Below are 26,351 nucleotides of genomic sequence, written 5' to 3' on the forward strand. Positions count from 1 at the left end.
CACCTTCAAAACTAACGCAGTTCTCTACAGACTTTTGCGTAAATCTGTTTTCGGTAGCGTAGCACGTACCTATACAATAACGGAAGTACTATGCTAATAATCAAATCCCCACCCTGAAACTTTGTACGCATGCAGTTGTAGGACATAATGAAAATACACCATACCAAATTTCGTCAGACATTTCATGATGTAACACCTTTAAAACCAACGCAGTTCTATACCGACTTTTGACTAAATCTATTTGTCCGTAGCGTAGCACGTACCTATACAGTATACATAGTCAACTTTAATAACGGAATTACCATGTTGATAATCGACTCCCCACCTTGAAACTCGGTACGCAGTTGTAACACAATGCACCATGTCAAATTCGGTTACGCATTTCATGATTGAACAACTTTAAAACTAGCGCAGTTCGACACCGACTTTTGCGGGAGAGTAGCATGTACCTATGCATAATCAACTTTAATAACGAAATTACCATGCTAAACATTGAATGCGCAACTTGAAAATTGGTTCACAGGTGTAGGACATTATGACAATGGAACATATCAAATGTCATCACACATTTCATGATGGAACACCTTTAAAACTAACGTAGTTCTATACCGATTTCACGTGAATCTGTTTGCGGGAGCGTAGCACGTACCTATGCGTAGTCAACTTTAATGACGGAATTACAGATGTAATTAAGTTTCAACACTTTTACAATGATTCGTCTTGCTTCCTATAACATCCCACTCGAAGCCCTCGTTATTAGGTTATGATCTCAGCCTGAGCTATGTCTTGAAGCCTACGGGAATCTGCAAATTGTTTCGATTTATTCTGTCAGTTTCAATTTAAGATAAGGGAACCCATTTCACTCAATGTATCGATGCCTACGGTACTCTACAAAATTTTCTGATTAATTCTCCCTATGTTAATTTATCATAAGAAAGATGATTTGAATCCTAAAGTACGAAATACTGGTTCGCTTGAGCTGAGCCGCAGCGCTTGGAGTGGAATTTTACGAGGTATGTGGACTCATTTCGAAGGGCTCTAGGCCATAGGAGCATACTTTACGCTCCAATTCGACTCCCATACATTCCATATAGTTACTAACAGAACCATTGAGTACCAGCCTGGAAATTTCGCGTAGCACTAGATGGCATGTATACAATTTCATGACATCCGACAGTACGACGGAGACTATCAAAATATCGACAGAAGCTCTCTATTCTTTTCTGAAATAATCAAGGTTTTATCAGGACTTCCCTTCATATAAACTCCAGCAGAATCAATAATAACCTCTCCAGTTTACTCAATTTACTCTAATTTGACACTCGAGTACTTAATCCCTATTTTCCGCAAGTATGATACAGGCTATCGCTCGATACTCAACGATTCGTAATTTTGCTGGAATACAAGTACAATTAGGGATTAAAAAGTAATTAATATAGGTGGTTATGTTTGTAGATTATTTACACTTCTATACTTACCGGTTTTTCAGGAGAAACTACCTACTTTTAGGACTTTATATTTTAAAGTAGCTTGAGGTTACGTTTGTATCACTTTGACAAGTGCTATCATCAAAAACTGCTTTTGCTAAACTCTTACACTTTCACTAAACTTCTACACTGAATCTTGTAAAGTAGATAGAAGAGGAAAACCACTATCATAAGGTAAGTGAGAAGCACGCAAATTTTGATCGCATACAAATGCCACAAACCGCGCTAACTTTCAGAGTTGTTGAGTATAGAAGTACTCGTACTTCTTGAGAATACCCAAGTAGGTTTTTTGCCTACATGCACCAAATACTCTCAAGTCCTTATTGGAGTACATCAACTTCATGATAGCTACAGTATAAAACAGAAATAGACCTAGAGTACTAACGTTTTACTTACTCGGAAATGACTGCTTCTACCTTATTTTAAAGGATTCCTCGTTCGTAACGAAATTTTATGAGGTTTTGGATAATATCCAAGATGTAGGCTCACTTTGAAGGGTACTTCGTAAAACTTAAATATTGCGCAGTGAGAGTTCGCAAATTCTCGAAGTATTTTTGTTATTTTTATTGCGATAAGTCATTCTGCGGCGCGAAAATGCGTCGTCGGATATAGAGGAAACTAGCAGCACTCATCAAGACCACTGAAAACAGTACATTTCAACATTTAGTAGCAGTATATTTCTAGTAAAGTACAAGAAGTGATGATTTCCGAGCGAGTTAAAAAGGAAGTATTGAAGGTGTAGTTTGCTCTAAAACCGTAAAACTCTGAAATAGAAGTAGATGCAGTGTAAATAGTTAATCACTTCATTCAGTATAGCGCAATCAGGCCAAACCTATACTTGAGTACTCCAAAGTGTACAAGTACTTCGCTATGTACTCCCTCCACGTAAAAAGTGACTAGAGTTTAGAGTACTTTATCGGTACTTGACAGTTTCAGTTTTAGATAAAATTCAGTAAGACTTTAAATTTTAAAGTAGTTTGAGCTTACGTTTGTATCACCTTGACAAGTAACATTATCAGACATGAAAATGATATTATAACCTGATACAGAAGTTAACACACGTCAATGTGCTTCGGAATTCACGAGAAATTGCTTACTAAGAGAAGTATATTCTTGTATACACAATAGTGGAGAGAATCTTTAAAATGTAGTAAGCAGACCGATGGGTATTCGTTGAGTTGTATAAGCATAAAAAACATTCCTGCGCGCTCCTAAAGCTAACACTTCCTAACCCACCACCACCTAATACTAAGACGCGCGCGGGAATGTTTTTTATGCTTATACAACTCAACGAATACCCATCGGTCTGCTTACTACATTTTAAAGATTCTCTCCACTATTGTGTATACAAGAATATACTTCTCTTAGTAAGCAATTTCTCGTGAATTCCGAAGCACATTGACGTGTGTTAACTTCTGTATCAGGTTATAATATCATTTTCATGTCTGATAATGTTACTTGTCAAGGTGATACAAACGTAAGCTCAAACTACTTTAAAATTTAAAGTCTTACTGAATTTTATCTAAAACTGAAACTGTCAAGTACCGATAAAGTACTCTAAACTCTAGTCACTTTTTACGTGGAGGGAGTACATAGCGAAGTACTTGTACACTTTGGAGTACTCAAGTATAGGTTTGGCCTGATTGCGCTATACTGAATGAAGTGATTAACTATTTACACTGCATCTACTTCTATTTCAGAGTTTTACGGTTTTAGAGCAAACTACACCTTCAATACTTCCTTTTTAACTCGCTCGGAAATCATCACTTCTTGTACTTTACTAGAAATATACTGCTACTAAATGTTGAAATGTACTGTTTTCAGTGGTCTTGATGAGTGCTGCTAGTTTCCTCTATATCCGACGACGCATTTTCGCGCCGCAGAATGACTTATCGCAATAAAAATAACAAAAATACTTCGAGAATTTGCGAACTCTCACTGCGCAATATTTAAGTTTTACGAAGTACCCTTCAAAGTGAGCCTACATCTTGGATATTATCCAAAACCTCATAAAATTTCGTTACGAACGAGGAATCCTTTAAAATAAGGTAGAAGCAGTCATTTCCGAGTAAGTAAAACGTTAGTACTCTAGGTCTATTTCTGTTTTATACTGTAGCTATCATGAAGTTGATGTACTCCAATAAGGACTTGAGAGTATTTGGTGCATGTAGGCAAAAAACCTACTTGGGTATTCTCAAGAAGTACGAGTACTTCTATACTCAACAACTCTGAAAGTTAGCGCGGTTTGTGGCATTTGTATGCGATCAAAATTTGCGTGCTTCTCACTTACCTTATGATAGTAGTTTTCCTCTTCTATCTACTTTACAAGATTCAGTGTAGAAGTTTAGTGAAAGTGTAAGAGTTTAGCAAAAGCAGTTTTTGATGATAGCACTTGTCAAAGTGATACAAACGTAACCTCAAGCTACTTTAAAATATAAAGTCCTAAAAGTAGGTAGTTTCTCCTGAAAAACCGGTAAGTATAGAAGTGTAAATAATCTACAAACATAACCACCTATATTAATTACTTTTTAATCCCTAATTGTACTTGTATTCCAGCAAAATTACGAATCGTTGAGTATCGAGCGATAGCCTGTATCATACTTGCGGAAAATAGGGATTAAGTACTCGAGTGTCAAATTAGAGTAAATTGAGTAAACTGGAGAGGTTATTATTGATTCTGCTGGAGTTTATATGAAGGGAAGTCCTGATAAAACCTTGATTATTTCAGAAAAGAATAGAGGGCTTCTGTCGATATTTTGATAGTCTCCGTCGTACTGTCGGATGTCATGAAATTGTATACATGCCATCTAGTGCTACGCGAAATTTCCAGGCTGGTACTCAATGGTTCTGTTAGTAACTATATGGAATGTATGGGAGTCGAATTGGAGCGTAAAGTATGCTCCTATGGCCTAGAGCCCTTCGAAATGAGTCCACATACCTCGTAAAATTCCACTCCAAGCGCTGCGGCTCAGCTCAAGCGAACCAGTATTTCGTACTTTAGGATTCAAATCATCTTTCTTATGATAAATTAACATAGGGAGAATTAATCAGAAAATTTTGTAGAGTACCGTAGGCATCGATACATTGAGTGAAATGGGTTCCCTTATCTTAAATTGAAACTGACAGAATAAATCGAAACAATTTGCAGATTCCCGTAGGCTTCAAGACATAGCTCAGGCTGAGATCATAACCTAATAACGAGGGCTTCGAGTGGGATGTTATAGGAAGCAAGACGAATCATTGTAAAAGTGTTGAAACTTAATTACATCTGTAATTCCGTCATTAAAGTTGACTACGCATAGGTACGTGCTACGCTCCCGCAAACAGATTCACGTGAAATCGGTATAGAACTACGTTAGTTTTAAAGGTGTTCCATCATGAAATGTGTGATGACATTTGATATGTTCCATTGTCATAATGTCCTACACCTGTGAACCAATTTTCAAGTTGCGCATTCAATGTTTAGCATGGTAATTTCGTTATTAAAGTTGATTATGCATAGGTACATGCTACTCTCCCGCAAAAGTCGGTGTCGAACTGCGCTAGTTTTAAAGTTGTTCAATCATGAAATGCGTAACCGAATTTGACATGGTGCATTGTGTTACAACTGCGTACCGAGTTTCAAGGTGGGGAGTCGATTATCAACATGGTAATTCCGTTATTAAAGTTGACTATGTATACTGTATAGGTACGTGCTACGCTACGGACAAATAGATTTAGTCAAAAGTCGGTATAGAACTGCGTTGGTTTTAAAGGTGTTACATCATGAAATGTCTGACGAAATTTGGTATGGTGTATTTTCATTATGTCCTACAACTGCATGCGTACAAAGTTTCAGGGTGGGGATTTGATTATTAGCATAGTACTTCCGTTATTGTATAGGTACGTGCTACGCTACCGAAAACAGATTTACGCAAAAGTCTGTAGAGAACTGCGTTAGTTTTAAAGGTGTTACATCATGAAATGTGTGACGAAATTTGATATGGTGCATTGCCATAATGTCCTACAACTACGTATCAAGTTTCGAGTTGGGATTCAATGTTAAGCATGGTATTTCCGTTATTAAAATTGACTATGTATGGGTACGTGTTATCATACGCTCCCACAAAACATATGTACGCAAAAAGTCGGTGTAGAGCCGCGTTAGTTTTAAAGTTGTTCCATCATGAAATGTGCGACGGAATTTGGTATGGTGCATTGTTGTCATGTCCTGTAACAGCGTATCAACTTTCAAGGTGGGAATTCAATGTTTAGCATTGTGATTCTGCTATTAAAATTGACTAAGTATAGGTATATGCTATGTTCACGCAAAACAGATATGCGTAAAAGTCGGTATTCGACTGCGTTAGTAAATTCCACTCCGAGCGCTGCGGCTTAGCTCAAGCGAACAAGTATTTCGTACTTTAGGTGTCAAATCATCTTTCTTATGATAAATAAGCATAGGAAGAATTAATCAGAAAATTTTGTAGAGTACCTTAGGCATCGATATTTTGAGTGAAATGGGCTTCCTTATCTTGAATTGAAACGGAGAGAATAAATCGAAACAATTTGCAGAGTCCCGTAGGCTTCAAGACATAGCTCAGGCTGAGATTACAGCCTAATAACGAGGGCATCGAGTGGGATGTTATAGGAAACAAGACGAATCGTTGTAAAAGTGTTGAAACTTAATTACATCTGTAATTCCATCACTAAAGTTGATCACGCATAGGTACGTGCTACGCTCCCGCAAACAGATTCCTGCGAAGTTGGTATAGAACTGCGTTAGTTTTAAAGGTGTTCCATCATGAAATGTGTGATGAAATTTGATATGTTCCATTATCATACTGTCCTACACCTGTGAACCAATCTTCAAGTTGCGCATTCAATGTTTAGCTCGGTAATTCCGTTATTAAAGTTGAGTATGCATCGGTACGTGCTACGCTCCAGCTAAAGTCGGTATGGAACTGCGTTAGTTTTAAAGTTGTTCAATCATGAAATGCGTAACAAAATTTGACATGGTGCATTGTCATAATGTCTTACAACTGCGTACCGAGTTTCAAGGTGGGGAGTCGATTATTAACATGCTAATTCCGTTATTGAAGTTGGCTATGTATAGGTACGTGCTACGCTACGGAAAAACAGATTTAGCCAAAAGTTTATATAGAACTGCGTTGGTTTTAAAGGTGTTACATCATGAAATGTCTGACGAAATTTGGTATGATGCATTGTTATCATGTCCTACAACTGCGTACCAACGTTCAAGGTGAGAATTTAATGTTTAGCATGCTAATTCTGCTATTAAAATTGACTATGTATGGGTATATGCTATGTTCACGAAAAACAGATATGCGTAAAAGTCGGTATTCGACTGCGATAGTTTCAAAGGTGTTCCATCATTAGATGTGTGATGAAATTCAGCATGGTGCATTGCCATAATGTCCTACAACTACGTATCAAGTATCGAGTTGGGATTCAATGTTAAGCATGGTAATTCCGTTATTAAAGTTGGCTATGTATGGGTACGTGCTATGCGCTCCCACAAAACAGATGTACGCAAAAAGTCGATGTAGAGCCGCGTTAGTTTTAAAGTTGTTCCATCATGAAATGTGTGATGGGATTTGGTATGGCGCATTGTTATACTCTCCTATAACCGCGTACCGACTTTCATGGTGAGAATTCAATGTTTAACACGGCAATTCTGCTATTAAAATTGACTATGTTTAGGTATATGCTATGTTCACGCAAAACAGATATGCGTATGATGGTTTGGGATAAAATGTAATTTTTCGTGCTTTTTTATTTTTTAATAAAATCAGTATTCATTTTACAGAAACGTCGTGTGAAGGTAAAGTACTTGTACATTTCGAAGTACTCAAGTATAAGTTCTGGTCAGCTAAATTTCGATGTCATAGAAATACCACAAACTGTGCAACTTGTACTTCTTCAGAGTACTCAATTAGGTTTTTAGCTATATGCAACAAATACTTTCGGGTGTTTTTGATATTGGACTGCTTCAACTCCATGGTAATTATAGTATTAAGCAGAAATGAACCTACAATACGAACGTTTTACTTACTCGGAAATGACTACTTTTACGTTAATTTATAAAACTCAAGTAAAGCTCACGAAATCCATAGTGTAAACGTCTCTAATGCGCTGAAAAAGGCAGAAAAAGTACTCAATACGCTAAATTTGAATCTAAAAATATTAATTCTCGTAAAACGTAGTGGGTGTGGGATTCGAACCTATATGTGAACACTTGTTCATTGGAACTTAAATCCAACGCCGAAAAGCTATACTTTACAAAAATTTTGGAGTACTGACTTTTTTAGGTAAAATCTGTTACGCGCTTAGTTACTAACTCTGAAAGCCAGCAAATATTGTGGTATTTGATCAATATGGAAATTCGTGCACTTTGCGTTTAGGTTGTGTTGTAAACATGAGTAACTTATAACACTTGTTCATTGAAACTCAAGTCCAACGCCTTAACCGCTCGCTCAAGCCAGTTCCGTTGCTACGATATCTGAGAAATCTATTAAATTAGGGTAGAAATAACTATTTCCAAGTAAGTTTCACGAAGTCTCGATACGTTATATTTAATCTAAAAATATTAATCCCCATAAAACGTACTGGGTGTGGGGTTCGAAGCCTAGAATAATAAGCGGATCGTGATTGAAAATAGAAGGAGGATCACTGGATTAACGTTTATGGAATACTCCGCAATGTAAAATTAGTATATACTGCACAAAATCCAGAGTGTAAGAGTCTTTACTGCATTGGAATAGTGTAGTTTTCCATCTACTTTACAAAATTTATACGATTTTTCCTGCTACGTTCCGGGATAAAATGTAATTTTTCGCACTTTTTAATTTTTAATAAAATTAGTATCCATTATACAAAAACGACGTGTAAAGGTAAAGTACGAATACAAGTACAAGTAGAGATTTCAAAGTAAGTAAGTGGTTATGTTCGTAGACTAACCCCACTTCTACGTAACGATTTTTCAGTAAGTAGTCATGTTTCTAGGCTACTTTTACTTCTATTTAACGAGTTTTCATACAAATCTGCTTTCTTTAATGACATTCAAGTAGGCTACTTACTTTAGATTATTAAAAGTATAGTGATTGAAAATAGATCACTGGATTATAGTTTACAGAAAACTCCACAATTCTATGTGACGTCCTTGCATGCCAACAACCTTCGAACTATTCGCCACCTCATAAACACTTGAGTAGGCCTACATTTGATGCGTGTGGGGAAAACCTAGTTAAATTTTCATGTGCATTTAGTTTCCAGCTCTGAAAGCAAGCTTGGTCTATGATCAATAGCAACTTTTGCGTAAACTCCGTTCTATTTCACTTCATACCTATACAATGTGGATAGTCTATTCGAATAATTCGATGTATAATTGAACTTTCCTCTGCATGATCATTAGGGCTTCTATTTTTTGTTGCAGGGCAACTTTGTTGTAGCCGACAGCGGTATTATCTAGCAACAAGGTTTAAATGACTCGCCTCCGGCGTTTATTGACCGTATTACCCGTATTCTCGTCATGCAAAAATTATGCATACATTAGTATGAAGCTCAGATGCAGCAAAGTGTGTGAGACTGGCTGTAAAATGGCGCGAAGCAGCGACTCTAATTTCCCGGCTTATAGCAAACAACGACGCTGAAATTTTACTTCAGACGCAGCAAAGTGGGTGAGACTGCCTGTAAAAATTGCGCGAAGGTACATTTCTCGGCTTATAACAAATAACGACGCTGAAATTCTACTTCAGATGCAGAAAAGTTAATGCGTTTGGCTATATAAATTGCGCGAAGGTGCATTTCCCGGCTTATAGCGAATAACGACGCTGAAATTCTACTTCAGATACAGCAAATGCGGCAAAGTCTGCGCGAATAGCTGCATAAATTGCGAAAAGATGCGACTCTAATTTTTAGGCTTTATTGCAAATACCGATCGACTTTTGCGTGAATTCTGTTACGCGTTTTACTACGTTAATGAATAAAAGTTAGTATTCTAGGTCTATATTTCTGTTTAATACTGAAAATGTCATGAAGTTGAATCGTTACTAGGTATTAATATTATGTTGATCGCGCGAAATGTGCGTCGAATTTTAATACATCATCAAATAACCACGACTATAGTTCAACGTGGATGAGTGTTATCTGAGAGCTCATACTATCCGCGAAAATACACAGTCCTAAATGCACATAATAGAATATCTTGCGAATATAGTCTTGCGTAGACATCATAGTTTTCGAAATTTGTTCATAAATACAAACGGCAATAGTCTGGCGGCGAGCGATAAAACATAGTGATCAAAATTATCGCTAAGCAATACCGATTTTGCGTAAATGCCGTTATGCGTCTGACTACGTAACTAGGGATTATGTAGTTGGTTACGAAATTGAGTGTGCTATCTTCCCAATCGGTATAGAACAACATCAAAATCATCACAAAGTAATATCGACTTTTGCGTGATTTCTGTTACGCGTTTATAAATGAACATTAATTAATTATTGATCCGCGAAAATACAAAGTTCTAAATTCACATAAGAATAAGCGAGAATTCATATTCCCAAAAACAGATCAGTACGCGTTTTCGAAGTAGTCGCATTAGTCCTAAATACACATATTAGAATATTAGTCCTAAATACACATACTATATTATCTAAGGAAAGTATCATCTAACGTATAATGAATGTTATTTATTTCTCGGAAGCATGGACCGGCCATAGTCCGACGTTAATTATATTATGAGAGTGTTTACATTCTAAATAGCCTGAGGGCCTGCGTATAAATTGCTTAGCCTCACTACTACTCCTCCCCAGGAAATATCACTCTCTTTGCAGATGATACTAGTATTGTCACATCTGGATTTGACTATGCATCTGCCATTAACAATACTAACTCTGAACTAGCCTCCGTTAGCAATTGGGTGTCTTCGAATAAATTACATATCAATCCCCTCAAAACCAAAATTCTAGTATTTGACTCTAAAGGGATCTCTCAACAATGCGATCACAGAATTCAAACTAAAGGACTCTTTGATTAAAACCAGTCAATCTGTCAAGTATCTAGGTATTATTATTGATGATAATCTAGTATGGGACCATCACATCAACTACATAGCAAGCAAAATATCTCGTGGCATCGGTGCACTCTATCGCCTGAAGAAGCTGGTTCCAATATCACTTCTCCTACCTGTTTATCATGCGCTCGTCCACTGCCATCTTACATATGGAATAACAGTGTGGGGCTGCTCTTACAAGAAGCGTATCAACAAGCTCCAGGTATTACAAAACAAAGCCATTAGGATTATATCTAATATACCTGCACGTAGCAGGGTCAGTCCTGAATTTAGAAAATTGGGCATTCTCAAGGTCTCGGATTTGTACGAATTTGAAATTGTAAAAATCATGAAACAATATAATGAAAGAACATTACCTGAATATTTCGACAACTTTTTCCAATGCCCCAATTCAATTCACCATTATAACACAAGATTCTCACAGAATCAGTCCCTATTTGTTAAATTGAATTCATCAAGACTGTCAAGAAATTCCCTATCTTATATAGGTGTGAAATTTTGGAACAATGTACCAACTTTATACCGTACTCTTCCTTATCATACATTTAAAGCTCGCTATTGCAAATTTATATTATCCAAGTACTAAGAAGAACATATCTCATGACCACAGTAATGTTGTTTGTTGTTTTGATTCATTTAATATGCTACAATAATATTACTACTGTGTACATGGGTCAAATTGTTATTTTCTGATCACACTGTTAACTATGGTAACCGTCCTTCACTAGCGTTGCTGTCTTTTATTTACTTTTTTCGTTACTCTTTGCGGTGCTACTTGACTGAGAGAAAAAAATGATCCATATTATAATTAATACTGCCAATATGCTTGGGTGACTCCGGCCTAGAAGACTTCGGTCATATCGGGTCTCCCAGTCTATACCGTGCAAATTATAGTGAGGAAAAAATTTAAAAAATGTTTACTATTGGACGTGAATGTTTGTGGACATTGCCTTTACTATATTTCATGGTTGACGAATAAAAGAACTCTCTCTCTCTCTCTGTAAGGAAAAGTACAAAAGAGAGACCAATTCTTCTTTTGCGTGGATTGATTTGAATTCCATTCCGATTCACTGCCTTCGCATATAGACAAAACAGAAGATGCTTGTGCGTTACAGTGTTTTGATAAAGTTACGATGCTTGTGAATATCATTCAGAAGAAGGCATATCCAAGTGATAGTGGATGACCTGGACTAAATGTAGTCCCAGAGTAGAAAAGCGTTACAATTCTTCCCAACCAATATTCACTGCAAGTACCCATGACATCGTAGTTCATGCTCCGAAAAATATGATATTGAATGCGATATTCAATAAAGATTAGAAATGCGTTAAGTTACTTACCTCGCCATTAACCTGCTTGGGCAATCAAATGTATAATGGGACACCTCATGTCCAAAAGTAACTTTGTAATCTTGACCTTCCTCGGGCGGGAAATCTTCACTATACCTTTCAGTGATGGTCTTGCCGTATTCGACACCGAACACCAGTTCGTTCAATTCCTTGAAACGACGATTTTCTTATATTTAGAGCGAATTACGGATGTCGTTAAGGGTTACCGTAACGCAGGGGCGGCCAACCTGCGGTCGTGGAAGGGAATTTGTGCGGCCGTGGACCCGTGATTCAATTAGTATGCTTTGGCGGCCGTCAAGATGCAATGTGAATTTACGAATTGACTGCCGATTTCTTGAGAGATTTTAATTAATCATGAAATTTTTTTCACGCTCCGCGCGATTCAATGTGGCGTCACTTTTGGGTTTAATGTAGTAGTGTCCTTTGAAATCAGAGCCAACAGTACCGATTCGAACGGAAGAGGATAATGACGCGCCCCATATGTAGAAGTATCAACTCGAAATCGTGCGCTCCTCCACTATACCGACAATCCTGATGGGAGGTCAAGAAATACAACATACAACAAAATGACTAAGAACAATTGGACCACCCGAAGATGCATCATCATTTATAACTTTCCCTAAATCTTCAAAAGCACCCTTTCCGTCAACTCTACCGGTGAATCTGATCACATGGGCTGATAAAGGATAAATGTTTGATAGTAATATGTAAAACCACTAATAGGCTCTTAATGACGAAATTCATTAGTCAATCTGAAAAGATTTTCGCGCATGGCGCGACTATGAGCCAAACCCATACCTAGAGCAGATCAGTGAACACTCGCGATTTTGATCCGTATAATATGCCTATATATGATTAAATAGATTTGTCCGGAGTTCACCGGAAATGGACATAGTAGACACTTTAACACGGTGGCGGCTCGTGACAATATCGGGTGGTGGGGCAAGGGCTGCGAGCGACTTTTATCAAGATGACGTCACAATGGCGTTTTCCAACGTAAAAAAGTAACTTTATGATGGTCACATGAATTTCCCGACAACAGTGATTTTAACGTAGGTGCCGCGAGAGGTTTGCCGTTGAGCCGTGACTTGAAGTGTGGTAACAAATGTTTTATTCATTTATTTTTAATCAAAGGATTATTTTACAAAATGAACGTGAATTAAGAATCGCCCTATGCCACGAATCAAGTATCAGGTCATCCTTAGTAGCATGCGTTATGATTTCATGGTATAGAGCAGTGGTTCCCAACCTTTTTCGACCCATCGCCCCCTTTTCAAGGTCAACACCGATCATCGCCCCCCAAATTTTGTGCACCGATAATTGGGCATACAGACTGTAATCACCGGCGGGTTGACTAAAAAAAAAAAAAAAAAAGGTCATCTTTCACCGCTCAGAGCTGAAAATAACGTTTTTTCGCTCCGCATTGCTAGGTGGATGACTAAAAAAAAAAAAAAAAAAAAAAAGGTCAGCCGTTTTTTCGCGTCATCGCCCCCCTATCGCCCCCTTCGCTATTTTCGCCCCCTTTGTCCATTTTCGCCCCCCTGTCGCCCCCTTCGTCATTTTCGCCCCCCTAGATCGCCAAATCGCCCCCTGGGGGGCGATATCGCCCACGTTGGGAACCACTGGTATAGAGTTAGAGATTACGCAAATCGATTGACCCTAATTTTTCTAAGCCCGTCCGAAAGTGTTTCGTACACGATCCTGGTGTGTTACGACCACTGAGCTGGTGGTTACGACCAGAGATGGGCGGATTACAAAATTTCGGGATCCGAATCTATCCGGATCCGGCTTGCAATTGGAAATTCAGAGTCCAAAGAAATCCGGCTGGTGAATGTCCAGTTCGGAATCCGAAAAAATCCTGCCAGAACAATGCTAATTAATCATATCACAGCAAAAAATCCGGCTAAAATCCAACCGTCACCCCAAATTCAAAATCCGGATCCAGTCCGGCCAGGTAAAAAAAAACATTGAAATCCTGCCCCGGCTCCAGAACCGGACTGTGGCCATCTCTGGTTACGACCAGGTGATAATAGGCAACCAAAGCGGAGGCACCCGGCGTACGATTGGATCAATAGACTGGACAGTGGACAACTTCTAGACCTCTCATTTTCGCTCTAAAGGCAACTGCGTAAACTACGTACGGAGCAAAGATTCAATACGATTCATGTTCGCGCTTGACTTGACCTGACTAATTCCAATGACTTGAACTAGAGAGATTGCGTAAGCCTAACTGGAAAGGTCAACGAGTTCGGACACATACGCAATTGTTATCTCATAGATTGGGCCTGTCATATTGAATCCAGAACATCAATTTGAATGGTCTTTGAAGAACTAAGGACAGCAGCCTCGGTACTTCGGTCTCGGAACAACATAGGACATTTTGGCCTTGAAACTGGAGACTGTGACACAACACATACGGCTTACTGTCTATAAGTCTGCTGCGAAATCGCCGTTGGAAAATATATTAATCAATAAATACATGAATAAAAGCCGTAAACTTAGTATACTGTTACAGGAAATCATCGAGAAGTAGCATACGCAATCTCATAACCCATTCCGGTATGGTACACTGTCAAAATCAATACAAACAGACGAACACCGAACTTTGACTAAAATAGATCGAGGAATAGGCTGATCAAATGATCAGCTGTTAGCCGACATCGAAAATGAAATAGCTATCGCATTTGACAGAAGATTGTAAGCAAATGGTTTGAAGGCCACAATTTCACAGTGAAATGGACATTGGCGAACATAAAATTATGTGAATATTTGAATGCAAACCGAGAATCTTGGTTAGCTGTTTCATGCGATCATCGAGATATACCATTGGAAATATCATCACCGATCTCGTTATGGGAACGCAGACTATAGATTAGCACAGACCGACACCGGCTTTTGCGTGAGATCCGCAATGACGTAGGTAGGCTAAGTATCAGATCAGCGCGCATCTCTACCATACTCGAACTCGAAAACGAAATAACTGCCTCAATCATTGAGTGTCAACTTTAAGACTTGGCACCGCGTTCGATACTAAAATCAAGACATACCGTGCAAAAGCTCATGACAGATCTAGGTATGGAACATCGTTAAAATCAATAGAGACCAATAACGGCTTTTGCGTAAATTTGTTAGCGATAAATGAAGAGTCAGCTCTTACTCGACTTTGGAAACGAAATTACCACCCACATAGTTCAGTGACAAACTTAAAACTTGTTACAGCGGTCGATACTAACACTTACCGTGCCAAATGTCATGACCGATCTCGGTATAGAACATCGTCAAAATCAATGGAGACCAATACTGGCTTTTGAGTAAAATCTGTTTGCTGTACTATGTACAATTGTACATGATAGATCAGCACACACTGAACTTCGGAAACGGAATTACTACCCTTATCTTTGAATAGCAAGCCTGAAACTTGGAGCAGTGTTAAATACTACCTTCACGACATATCATACCAAGTTTCAAGAATTATCATGGTGCGAAACACAGTCAGAATCGACCTATACCAGCAAAGGTCGACTCAACGCATATTACGGTAACCGAGTTCAGATATAGATACGATTGTTACATCACACCTTAGGGGCGACAGGCATATTTGCCCCGGTTGCTCGGCCATTTTACGAATAGGAGAGAGTAAATCACCGTTTCTTTATTGTGCGCGGCTTTGAGAGAATAGATAGTGAAAGCTTGTTATGAGCGCTACCGGGGCAAGCCCCGGCTAGGCATTCTCAAAGCGAAAACACAGAAGAGAATTCGATTTTCGCAGAGACTTCGCTATGTATGGGCATTTGCAAGCGAAAGCACAAGAAGAACGCGGGTTTCGCTGTGATCTCGGTATGTATTGATTGCTGTGCGTCTATAAATGGTTAAATTGTTATTGAACAGAATTTTAGGTGGGGCAATGCCCCAGTTGCCCTATAGGACGAGCCGCCGCTGCTTTAACATGGGTAGGCGATTTGGCGTCCAGTCAGTTCATTACGGCCGTGCCCTGGAATGCGGCCGTAGTCAACATGAGTAGTCTAAATGCGGCCTTGAATGACAAAAAGGTTGGCCACCCCTACCGTAAGGGCTAAAATACAGTCTAGGTCCAGGTCAGAATTAGGGTTCTCCAAGAAACGATACTGACATTACCTATCACATGGCCTACCTTCATGTAACATTTACTAAGTAAAAACCCAAAGTAAAAACCTACAGCCTGACTAGCTTAATCGATAGGTCTATAGCATGGGTGGACTGCATGCGGCCCGCGTGACAGCATTTTGTGGGGCCCGCGAAGTCATCGAAAATCGAAATAAAAATATTGATGAATATTAGGGTTGTCCAAAATTTGGAAAATCTCAAAAATGATGGGTATCAATGTCTCATTCTATAGATTATTGATAAAAAATAACAATGAGCCTGGAATAAGCTCTCAGAAACGTCGTTAAGATTTGTCGCAAAGCGTTTGAAAGTAGCTACCGACGAGTGGGCGTGCTAGCGACCATCGAACGGAATCAAGACTAGTAATCACGAAATCACGGCTCTCGATTGGCTAATCGGCTATGCTTCAATGATCACGACGGCAGTGGCTTGATGATCAGTTGGTAAAGGAGTCTACTAACGGCGGTAATTCTGTAAGCGCATTGTAGGTTGGTTGGAAGATAATGATTTAAGATTGATGCAGGACATGTTCAGTGACTAGATACATGATGATGAACAAACAGCGGCTACTTCCCACAAACTTAAAGCATGACTGGCTTGCTGTGAAGGAAACCGCCGTAGCCTACATGTCTGTTTTGACCGATGGATAGCACAGAGCCTGCGGAGAAATATTGCAAAGGCGCTTATGCAAGTGGTGAACGAATTTCTTGTTTCAGAAGGGATGCATCATCAATGAATACAAATATAAAACTTAACAATGACACTATACTTTGTCTGATCTTAATAGGTTCCAGTCGGGGTATATTTGAAGTTTTGAATGCCCTAAAGATTGGCTGAATCAGCCGTATATGCTGGGGACTGTCAAAGTCGTCAATGATGCCGCACAAAGAGTTAAAAGGTGTAAGCACAGACTATGCTATTATGTCCATTAAAAAGACAGTTTGATTGTAAAGCTTAACTTAGCCTTAGAGAATTGCAGTCATGACAGAGGTGAAACGGTGAATGATTGTGCTCTTTTAGAACTAGATATAAATCCAAGAGATACCTAGTTATGGTTGCAAATACGTCAGACTGGGCGTAAGTAAAGTATATTAGTCATTTTACGCCCAAACTGGTACAGCACACCATACGTGAGATGGATGCCGCACAAAATCTCATCTGCTCAGAAGATGTTATATTGGCCGACCAGATAGCTTGTATAATGGAACCACGAAGAAATGTAACCATCGCACTGCTTCAATGCATTTTAAGCTCGTTTTACATTCCAGCATTTGTAGTGTTACAGCCGGTAATGATTCAAGATTCCTTCAGGACATGCTAAGATGTACTATATTTTTGCTGGTCATACCAGCAGAGTCTGTTCTTATCTCTACACCTCTTTCTACAGCATCATTGACGACTTTGACAACACTTACGAGTGAATTCAATTTGCTGTAAGAGTTTAATAAGTCTCCAGCAAAAAACTGATTCAGCCAATCCTTAGAGCATTCAAGACTTGAGTTATGCAGCACGACTGGAGCCTAATAAGATCAGACCAAGTAGTGTCATCGTTAAGCTTTATATTTGTATTCAATTATGATGCATCTCTTCTGAGACAAGAAATTCGTTCGACTCTTGCATAAGCGCCTTTGCAATATTTCTCCGCAGGTTCTGTGCTATTCATCGGTCAAAACAGACATCAGGTAGGCTACGGCGGTTTCTTTCACAGTAAGCCAGCCATGCTTTAAGTTTGTGTGAAGTAGCTGTTATTTGTTCATCATCATGTATCTAGTCACTCAACATGTCCTGAATCAATCTTAAATCATTATCTTCCAACCAACCTACAATGCGCTCACAGAATCACCGCCGTTAGCAGACTCCTTTAACAACTGATCAGCAAGCCACTACCGTCGTGATCACTGAAGCATAGCTGATTAGCCAATCGAGAGCCGTGATTTCGTGATTACATATCTTGTCGCCGTTCTATGGTCGCTGGCACGCCCACTCGTCGGTAGCTACTTTCAAACGCTTTGCGACAAATCTTAACGACTTTCATGTGAGCTTATTCCAGGCTCATTGCGGTTTTTTATCAATAATCTATGGAATCAGACATTGATACCCATCATTCTTGAGATTTTCCAAATTTTGGACAACCCTAATGAATATTTTATCGTTGGCGCAATAGCCCGTCCTCAGAGCCAACATACAACGTTTCGGTTGCTAAACTTTCAGGAAAATCGAAACGGAAATGTTTTAGTTCGGATCACAATTGTGACTTTAGATTAGAACTTCATGTTTCAATGCTGTACTTGAAAAATAAACGGTTCATGAATATGTTGTAGATTCGTCCTCAGTTCACAAATCATTGATAACTTCGGTCTCAACTCATTCATAATGAGATGTACAAATCACTTCAAATAGTGAAAATATATGAGGTGCAAAGTATGTCAACCGAATTAACCAAATGTTTGAGAAGACAGTACATTATTTCGTGTATGCCGTCCTCACAAAAGTACGTGAACAGGCAAGTTTAGCACGGAACGTCTTTTACTGAACCATGTTTGAAGGTGATGGGGTTATGACGTTGTCCATAATTGTGCGTTCTGAAGTTGGCCAAACACAGAATCAGCATATATGAGCAGGGATGTCTAAAAGTTCTAGATATCCCTGTCTATGAGCCGATCGCGGCTCCCGTATTAAAATTTCCATTCTTTCTTAAGAATCAGCACAACCTACTTAAGTCCCTGATGTTGACGAATTGATAGATGATGACCACTGTCCAGCTTTTAAAATCTCGTGAATGTGTCTGAAGAATGGGCGTTTATCAAATCAATGTTTAGATTGTTTGTGTATTGTCTCCGTGTCTTCGGTTACTATATGATTAAGCTTGCGTCGTGGCTTATAATTCAGGTTATGTTATAATGCGGCCCGCGAAGGGATTCATATGTAGAATGCATCCCACGAGCTAATAAGTGTGCCCACCCCTGGTCTATAGATTAGAACACATATACAGAATGGTCACAAATCTGGCATATGCAGGACTACAGTTGAGTAGAATCGCCCGAAAAGATATTTTAACTCGATACTTTCCACTTCAAGACAACCGTTTTCAATTGCAAGCTCCAATAAAGCTACAAACTTACAACGGAGCACTATTTTACAATAAAATCAAGGGCCAGGGCAGTACCCTATAATAAGGAAAATTGGCCTCTGATCTTTGGGACCGTTTGGGAAATTATCAGATTTCATTGCCTGAAGCCCTAAACGTTAGCCCTTCTCTTTTTAATACGCACAGAAAAAGAATTATGCATCTGGAGTCGCAAAACGGTGTCGATGAAGTCTGAATCCATGCGATTGGTAGTTTATTGATTGAAACGGAGCTAATTCCAAGATTGGCCTTTTGAAGTAAGAAATTGTTTGGAAGGCTAATGTCAGCACGTTTTCAGATTATTTTAATCAATTCCGCGGGTGTTTAGAAATAGATATTCCGCGTCGTCCTCTATATACGTATGACGTTCATTACGTATACACATACCAATAAGAAGTCTTTATCAACGACGGCTCCTTCTGGGAAATAGAACTGAAAATTCAGACTTTCTTCCGTGTTGACGCCGATTATCAAGTTCTTATCTTTGTTCCACTGTCCTGTTTTGAATAAATTCATCGGCAGGTCTGTAATGTCCTTACCGTCTACTATCGGGAGAAATGTTTCTTCGTCGTAAAGTACATTTTCCTCTTCCATCACTGTCGTCACTTCTACGGATTGGCCTTTCTCGACAATTTTTTCAGGAGGGGTATTTCTGAAATTTGTGAGAAATAAAACATTCGTTGTTATTATTGTCAGTATTGATGTGGTTTGTAATGGGTTACTGATAAAAGTATGTCACTTTTTATACTGGTTTTACAGTGCCGTCTACTGACGGACGTATCAACGGAATTGCAGCACAATTGCGAGTGAAATTAATATATCTCGTTTTAGTTACACGTCCTGCTATAATTATGGTTTTTCGAAAAGCCCAATGATCAATCCTGTTGAACTATTTAAAAGTGCATTCAAGTGTATTGGTGATGGTAGAATCATTTCGAATGACTTATGCAAAAGCAATTGCTTGGACTTTGCATGTTAATGCCGTTGTTCACAAACTTCGTTCTCGGTTGTCACATAAACGTTACGATCGCTGTGCGGTGCCAGAAAGCTGATCGCGCACCACCGAAATTTGTGTCAGAAATGCGACCCTAGTTTGAGAATGCCTGCTTTTATGAGAGCGAGTGCGACAATGATTATAAGAAGATAATTACTACGGAAGGCCCAGCAACACCATTTCCAACTCATTGCATTACGTAGGTTACCCGTGCACGGGGTAATTCATGAACCATGCAGTTTTATACCGGTGGAATATTTGCCTTGCTATCGCTACCTCATCAGCTGATATAAATGTCAGCATTACCGGTGGGGAATGCCCATCACTCCTCCGCAGATAATGACTAGGGCCATTTAAAGTCATTAAAGTCATATTTTTTTCTATGCATCAGTAAGTCGTGAAATCAATTTTAACGCAAAAACGCATCCATGTGGGGTATATTAAGAAAGTTATAAAGTCATATAAAGTCATATTTTCCTGGTTAGGTCATATTTGAGTTATAAAGTCATATTGTTGTATACTTTAAATAAAAAGTGCCAATTGAAGCAATTACGCACTAAGAAAGTAAGGCAATTTCTGATTGAACGAAGGCAAACTGTAACGTTAGCCTACATAACATTACAGTCGCAGACCTAGGAGGTCACACATTGCATTGTGTTGCTGCACAATCTGTTTTACTTCTGTGCACCGAAGTGGGACGTCATTACCCTTGCCGTAAAAACTATAAAGGAGGACGGATTTCCAAATATGATGACATTTAGGCGTCCTCGGCAGATATTTTCGATTTGCTGAAACAGAAGGACAAATCCACCTGAAGGAGTACATATGGTAACCCCACTTAACAGGTAATATGCATTTTTTTCCGGATTGGCGGTAATGTCACGAAAAATAATTTATAGGGGCATAATATTGGACATATCGATCTCGAGATAATCTAATCATTTATTTGTTTTCAAAATAATAATATTATTCCCCCCAAAATATGTGGGATATTTTGGGTGCGACAGTTCCCAGTGTCCCATGCATACCGCATGAGACCTATGACCAGGTTTCAAATTAAATAGGCACACTAAGCAGGCTATTTTATTTCAGGCTTAACTGATTGGATTAGCGTGAACTACCATTTCTATACAGTAGTTTAATTGCGACGGCACCGACGTATCCATCTCGGTATAATTAGTTGTTGATAATATTGTGTCCGCGCTAGAACAAATTTCTGATTTTGAGCATGAAGTCAAATGTTGTGGCATCTTTTCCTAACGAGGTTTTATCCTGTAACGTGGGTTTCAAATCAAGTTAGTGTGAGTTAAATACATACAGAAGGCATTGTCTTTCCGCCACTGATGTACCGTTGCAGCCCAGTTCCTCTATCAATCTCCGCGATATCGCCAGTGCAGTCTTCGGCGTGGGGTAGTAAAAGGAATAGATGGACGGGTTGCTCTGCTGTATAGCGTTCCGGAACAGGTCCTTACTCTTCTCGGAAACGACATGGAGCATCACTGATTGAGCGCCGGCGCTGTTTCCAAAAATTGTCACCTACGGGACACACACGAAAGACTTATACGGCTAATCACTACTTATATCAAGATCGAAATACGGCGCACATGGATACCATGGCTGAAACCAGGGTTGCAACCAAGTCACCCCAGTCAGGGTTGCCAGACATATATATATATAGGTCTAGCTCTGTCTGCATTCAGACTAAGAGCACCATCACCGAGGTGATGGAAGTATCCATCGAAAAAAGAGAGCATCAAAGATTTCAAATTATCAATTATATTTCCCGTGAAAGTGCTGCTTTCGAGAATGTCCTGATGTCGGTGTCGTTCCGATTGAGGACATTGTTTATCAGCGTTGCAGAGGGTCTTCTTTTTTTCGTTCTCCGATCATCTTCAAACGTTATTGACTTCACGACACTGTCATTAGGTTTTCGAATTATGTGTGCAGGATGACATGTTCGTGCATTTTACGTTGTTATCGTTTGTCTCTTATATGTCTAGGATTAGTAATTACCGCGAATCATTATTTCCTCTTGTGCCGTGCTTCGTATCTATACCCTGTGTTCTGTTGTCTACTCGTCTTCCGTATAACTGTACTCTGGATCGTGTTGCTGCCTTAAAGTTATTCTGCTGATAATATACTGATTTCATATTGCAACCTCGTCGTATGAGTTATTGTTCAAACAAGATCAAGAACATAATACAGGAAATTTGGCTGTTAAGAAAAAGAGCCAAACAGCGCCGAAAAGGGGACCAAAAAGGGCCAAATTGTTCAATTACGTTAACAATCTTGCAACATTACCCATAGACTTTTTGTCAATCACCTGGAATTCAAGTTTTATATTGCTGATACTATAATAGGACACCAATTCCACTACCTACAACTACACCGGATTCAACTACAATAACTGCTACTTTTTCAATCCTTTTCCAACTGAATATAAAATCGTAAAATAAAAATTTTTGTGCTATAATATGAGAAGGAATGAATTATAGGAATTTTAATTAAAAATTGAGAGAATATAGTTTCTTAACATTTGAAACTTATCCAACTTATATACTTAATTTTTCGGTTTTTCATCAAAAACTCTCCGGTTAGGTTGAAGTTTTATTTCTTTGAAATTTCTATCAATCATTAAGTACTATAAGGGTACTCTTCTTCAGACTTTTTCTGCTACTTAGCTTCCAGCCATGTTCGATGCTTTTTTGTCCACCTGTTCACAAATCTGTATTTACAATTCCAACACAGTGTTTATTCTACACAAAAACAATTCCATATCTTCCTCTTCCACTCGAATCTTTGACATTGGCATAAACATTGTCAGCTAGCTCATTTTGCGAGGTACATTTATTTGAATAGCTAGTCTGATGGTATGTCTCAACTGCTTCCAAAAAGGGCCAATATCGAAAATTAAGGGTCAGGGGGATAAATTAATTTTTGGTGGCCAGCTGCCTCAAGGGCCAATCTGGCAACCCTGACCCCAGTCAATAAAAGTGTGTATATTCAATTCCGAGCCAGACGAAGACAGTGCAGGAGAGAAACTTTGCCAGGTTCGTGAGCACTAGGGTTGTCCATAATTTGGAAAATCTCAAAATTTATGCGTATCCATGTCTCATTTTATAGATTATAGATAAAAAACGTCAATAAACCTGCAATAAGCTCACAGGAAAGTCGTTAACATTTGTCTAAATGCGTTTGAAAGTAGCTGCCGTAGAGTGGGCGTGTCAGCGATCATAGAACGGCAAGCAGACTAGTAATCACGAAATCACTGCGCTTGATTGGCTAATCTGCTATGCCTCAATGATCTCGACGGTGGCGGCTTGCCGATCAGCTGACCAAGGAGTCGGCTGACGGCGGTGATCCTGTGAGCGCATTGTAGGTTGGTCCGCAGATAATGATTTAAGATTAATTCAGAACATGTTGAGTGACGAAATACATGATGAACAAAGAACAGCTGCTTCACAAAAACCTTAAATACATGACTTGATGGCTTATTGTGAAGGAAACCGTTGTAGCCTGTATGCCTTGTTTTTATCGAGGGAAAGCACAAAAACACGAGAAGAAATATTGCAAAGGCGCTTATGCAAGTAGCGAACGAACTTTTAGTTTCAGAGGGGATGTTCCATGCTTGAATACAAATATTAAACTTGACATTGACACTACTGTGTCTGATCTTATCTTGTCGTGGTAGCCTATACAACTGAAGTCTTAAAAGCTGCACGGGCTGGATGAATCAGCCATTTATGATTGGCACTTGTCACATTCTTGCAGCATAATGAATCATACCCGCGAGTGCTGTCTAAGTGTAGATAACTAACCTATACGGAGGTTAGTTATCTATAGTCTAAGTCCTCAATGATGCCCCGGAAAAAGGTCTAAAGGCAAGCATAGACTATGCTGGTATGACTAGCAAAAAGACTGTTCGCTTGCATTGTTTAGCATGTCCATAATGAATCTTAGATCATTACCGGCTGCATCACGACTAATGCTTTAATCAAACCAGACATGGACATAAAAAAGAATGTATTGAAGCGGTACGGTGGTTACATTTCTTTATAGTCCCAATGTAAGCTACCTGGTCGGCCCACATATCTTCTGAGCATACAGGATTGTGTCCAGAATCCATCTCACATGGTGTGCTGCACCAGTTTGGCGATAACTAATATACTTTACCTGCACTGCACTCAGAAAAGCAGGACCACTTGGCGTAATCTCAATCATATCAGACAGGTATTTCTGGGATCTATGAGTTCACAAGCATTCGCTGTTTCACCTCTGTCATGCCTGCAAGAGGGTATTGTTGTTCAGAACCTATCGTTATCTAGTTTCAACACTAAAAATTCAATGACCAAGTGTCTCATTTTATTATTTAATCACCAACGTACAATGCGCTTGCAGAATCATCATTGCCGTTAGCGTACTTCTTGAACTGTAGAAGTACATAATCAGCAAGCCGCCGTGGCCGTGATCATTGAAGCATAGCTGATTTACCAATCAAGAGACGTGATTTCGTGATTACTAGTCTTCTCGCCGTTCTATGGTCGCTAACACGCCCACTCTATGGCAGCTACTTTCAAACGCATCTAGACAAATGTTAACGACTTTCCTGTAAGCTTATTGCAGGTTCATTGACGTTTTTTTTATCAATAATCTACAGAATGAGACATGGATACGCATCTTTTTTGAGATTTTCCAAATTTTGGACACCCGTAGTGAGCACTTGAGCGTGGAGTGATTGTGATGTCATAAGTCATCGGGTGTTGTTTACCGGTGCATAGTTAAAGTTTGAATTATGTTCCGTCCGTACCGGCGAATTGTATTTCCGAGATTATAGCTTTGGAAGGGAATATGAATGAAGTTCTTCGTTGAGATAAGTTGAGCAAAGAGATATTTCGGGCTATTATTGAAATTTTTTGCATGCTTGCTTCGATGTGTATTGATAGTCAAATGGTGTTTCGAATAGCAGTTCAGTCACATTACTTGCTTGTTTGCGTTAGGCCTCTGAAATAGGACTTGATATAAATCAGAGGTCTCAAACACGTGGTCCGCGGGCCGCATGCGGCCCGCGAAGACATTTTAGATTTTCAAGCATTTGACAATATATAAGTGACAGATATATATGTTTTTAGGTTTAAAAGTTTAAATTCCTTCTCAAATTGCTCCGAAAGCCTGAAACTATTCATCAAACTTCACCATCACATCACTCCTCATCGCAAACCTCACACCAATAGCAGTGTCTCAAAAAGCCCAGTATGATGGTGAGCCGCGCCAGTACGAAGTCGGCAGTAAAGAAAAGTCCGGATGCATGAAAGAGAGAGAGAGACTGAAATTGGAAGCGCGGGAGTGTGGAAGTCGTCCGAAAAGCAAAGAACCTGAACATTACTAATATCATTGTCGTGGTGTACATGACCTTAAGAGGCGATAAACACCACTGTTGTATGTGTTAAATAAACCAAACCAAACCGTCACATCAATTGCAAACGCTACCATGCAGTAAAAGATTCACTATTTCACCACAGTTCCAATTCATGATGATAAAACCGGACCCTTAGATGATTCGTGACTGAAATTTCTAAGTTGTGACTTGGACGCGAACTTTCGTAGAATTACTCGGACTCCGGCAGACTCGATGACAAAATGAGAATGGCTCAAGTGGACTCGGAACGCCGTAAATTGGTTACAAATATATGGACGCAACAAACTATATTCACGTGTCATGGTGATTAGTAATAGATCAGAAGGTAACTCGTTATGGCAACAATTGGCAATCCGTTAGTTACATCTTGGGTCCCTATATTCATGTTACTAAGGCCACTTAGTAGAGTTACCTATTTTGGAAATGTGAAATGAGGACACTTTTTCTGGGTTTTCAGACTTGCAAAACCGGTGGAAAATCCTGAAAAAATGGTAAATTTTTCTCACTTCCTGTTCGGTTGACTAAAAACAAAAGAAGGTCATCTTTCTCGCTCGGCGCCCAAAATACAGTTTTTCCCTTCATCCCGGTCATCTCCGGCTCAGCTCCCGAAATACCCGCCTGAGCGTTACTTCGGTGCTGATTTAAGGCATCTCAGTTGATTTTGGGAGTAAATTTGACCTAAATTCTCAAAAGAGAGGACAAAAGGGCGTCCTGCGAGGACGCTTTCAAAAAAGTCAAAAAAGAGGACAAATCCTCGTAAAAG

At 39.2% G+C, this 26,351-nt stretch overlaps 2 protein-coding genes across 2 annotated transcripts in view; one reads left to right on the top strand and one right to left on the bottom strand.

Annotated features, from left to right (window-relative positions):
- The window catches only part of LOC145442814 (cholinesterase-like), a 52,668-nt gene that overhangs the window by 13,796 nt on the left and 12,521 nt on the right, over window positions 1–26,351 (bottom strand). Inside the window, exons 6-8 of the mRNA XM_080320827.1 lie at window positions 21,491–21,708; window positions 19,566–19,830; window positions 11,900–12,057 (exon numbers count right to left, since the gene is read on the bottom strand). Coding sequence (XP_080176953.1) covers window positions 11,900–12,057; window positions 19,566–19,830; window positions 21,491–21,708 — 641 coding nt within the window. The remainder of the gene's footprint in view (window positions 1–11,899; window positions 12,058–19,565; window positions 19,831–21,490; window positions 21,709–26,351) is intronic.
- LOC145442916 (lactadherin-like) overlaps window positions 18,802–26,351 on the top strand; it is a 165,478-nt gene continuing 157,928 nt past the window's right edge. The window contains exon 1 of the mRNA XM_080320961.1: window positions 18,802–18,806. The gene's annotated coding sequence lies outside the window, so the exon portion shown is untranslated. The remainder of the gene's footprint in view (window positions 18,807–26,351) is intronic.

Source organism: Botryllus schlosseri, chromosome 7, assembly GCF_051294905.1.
Source record: "Botryllus schlosseri isolate E-star chromosome 7, Bs_hap1, whole genome shotgun sequence".
Lineage (NCBI taxonomy): Eukaryota > Metazoa > Chordata > Ascidiacea > Stolidobranchia > Styelidae > Botryllus > Botryllus schlosseri.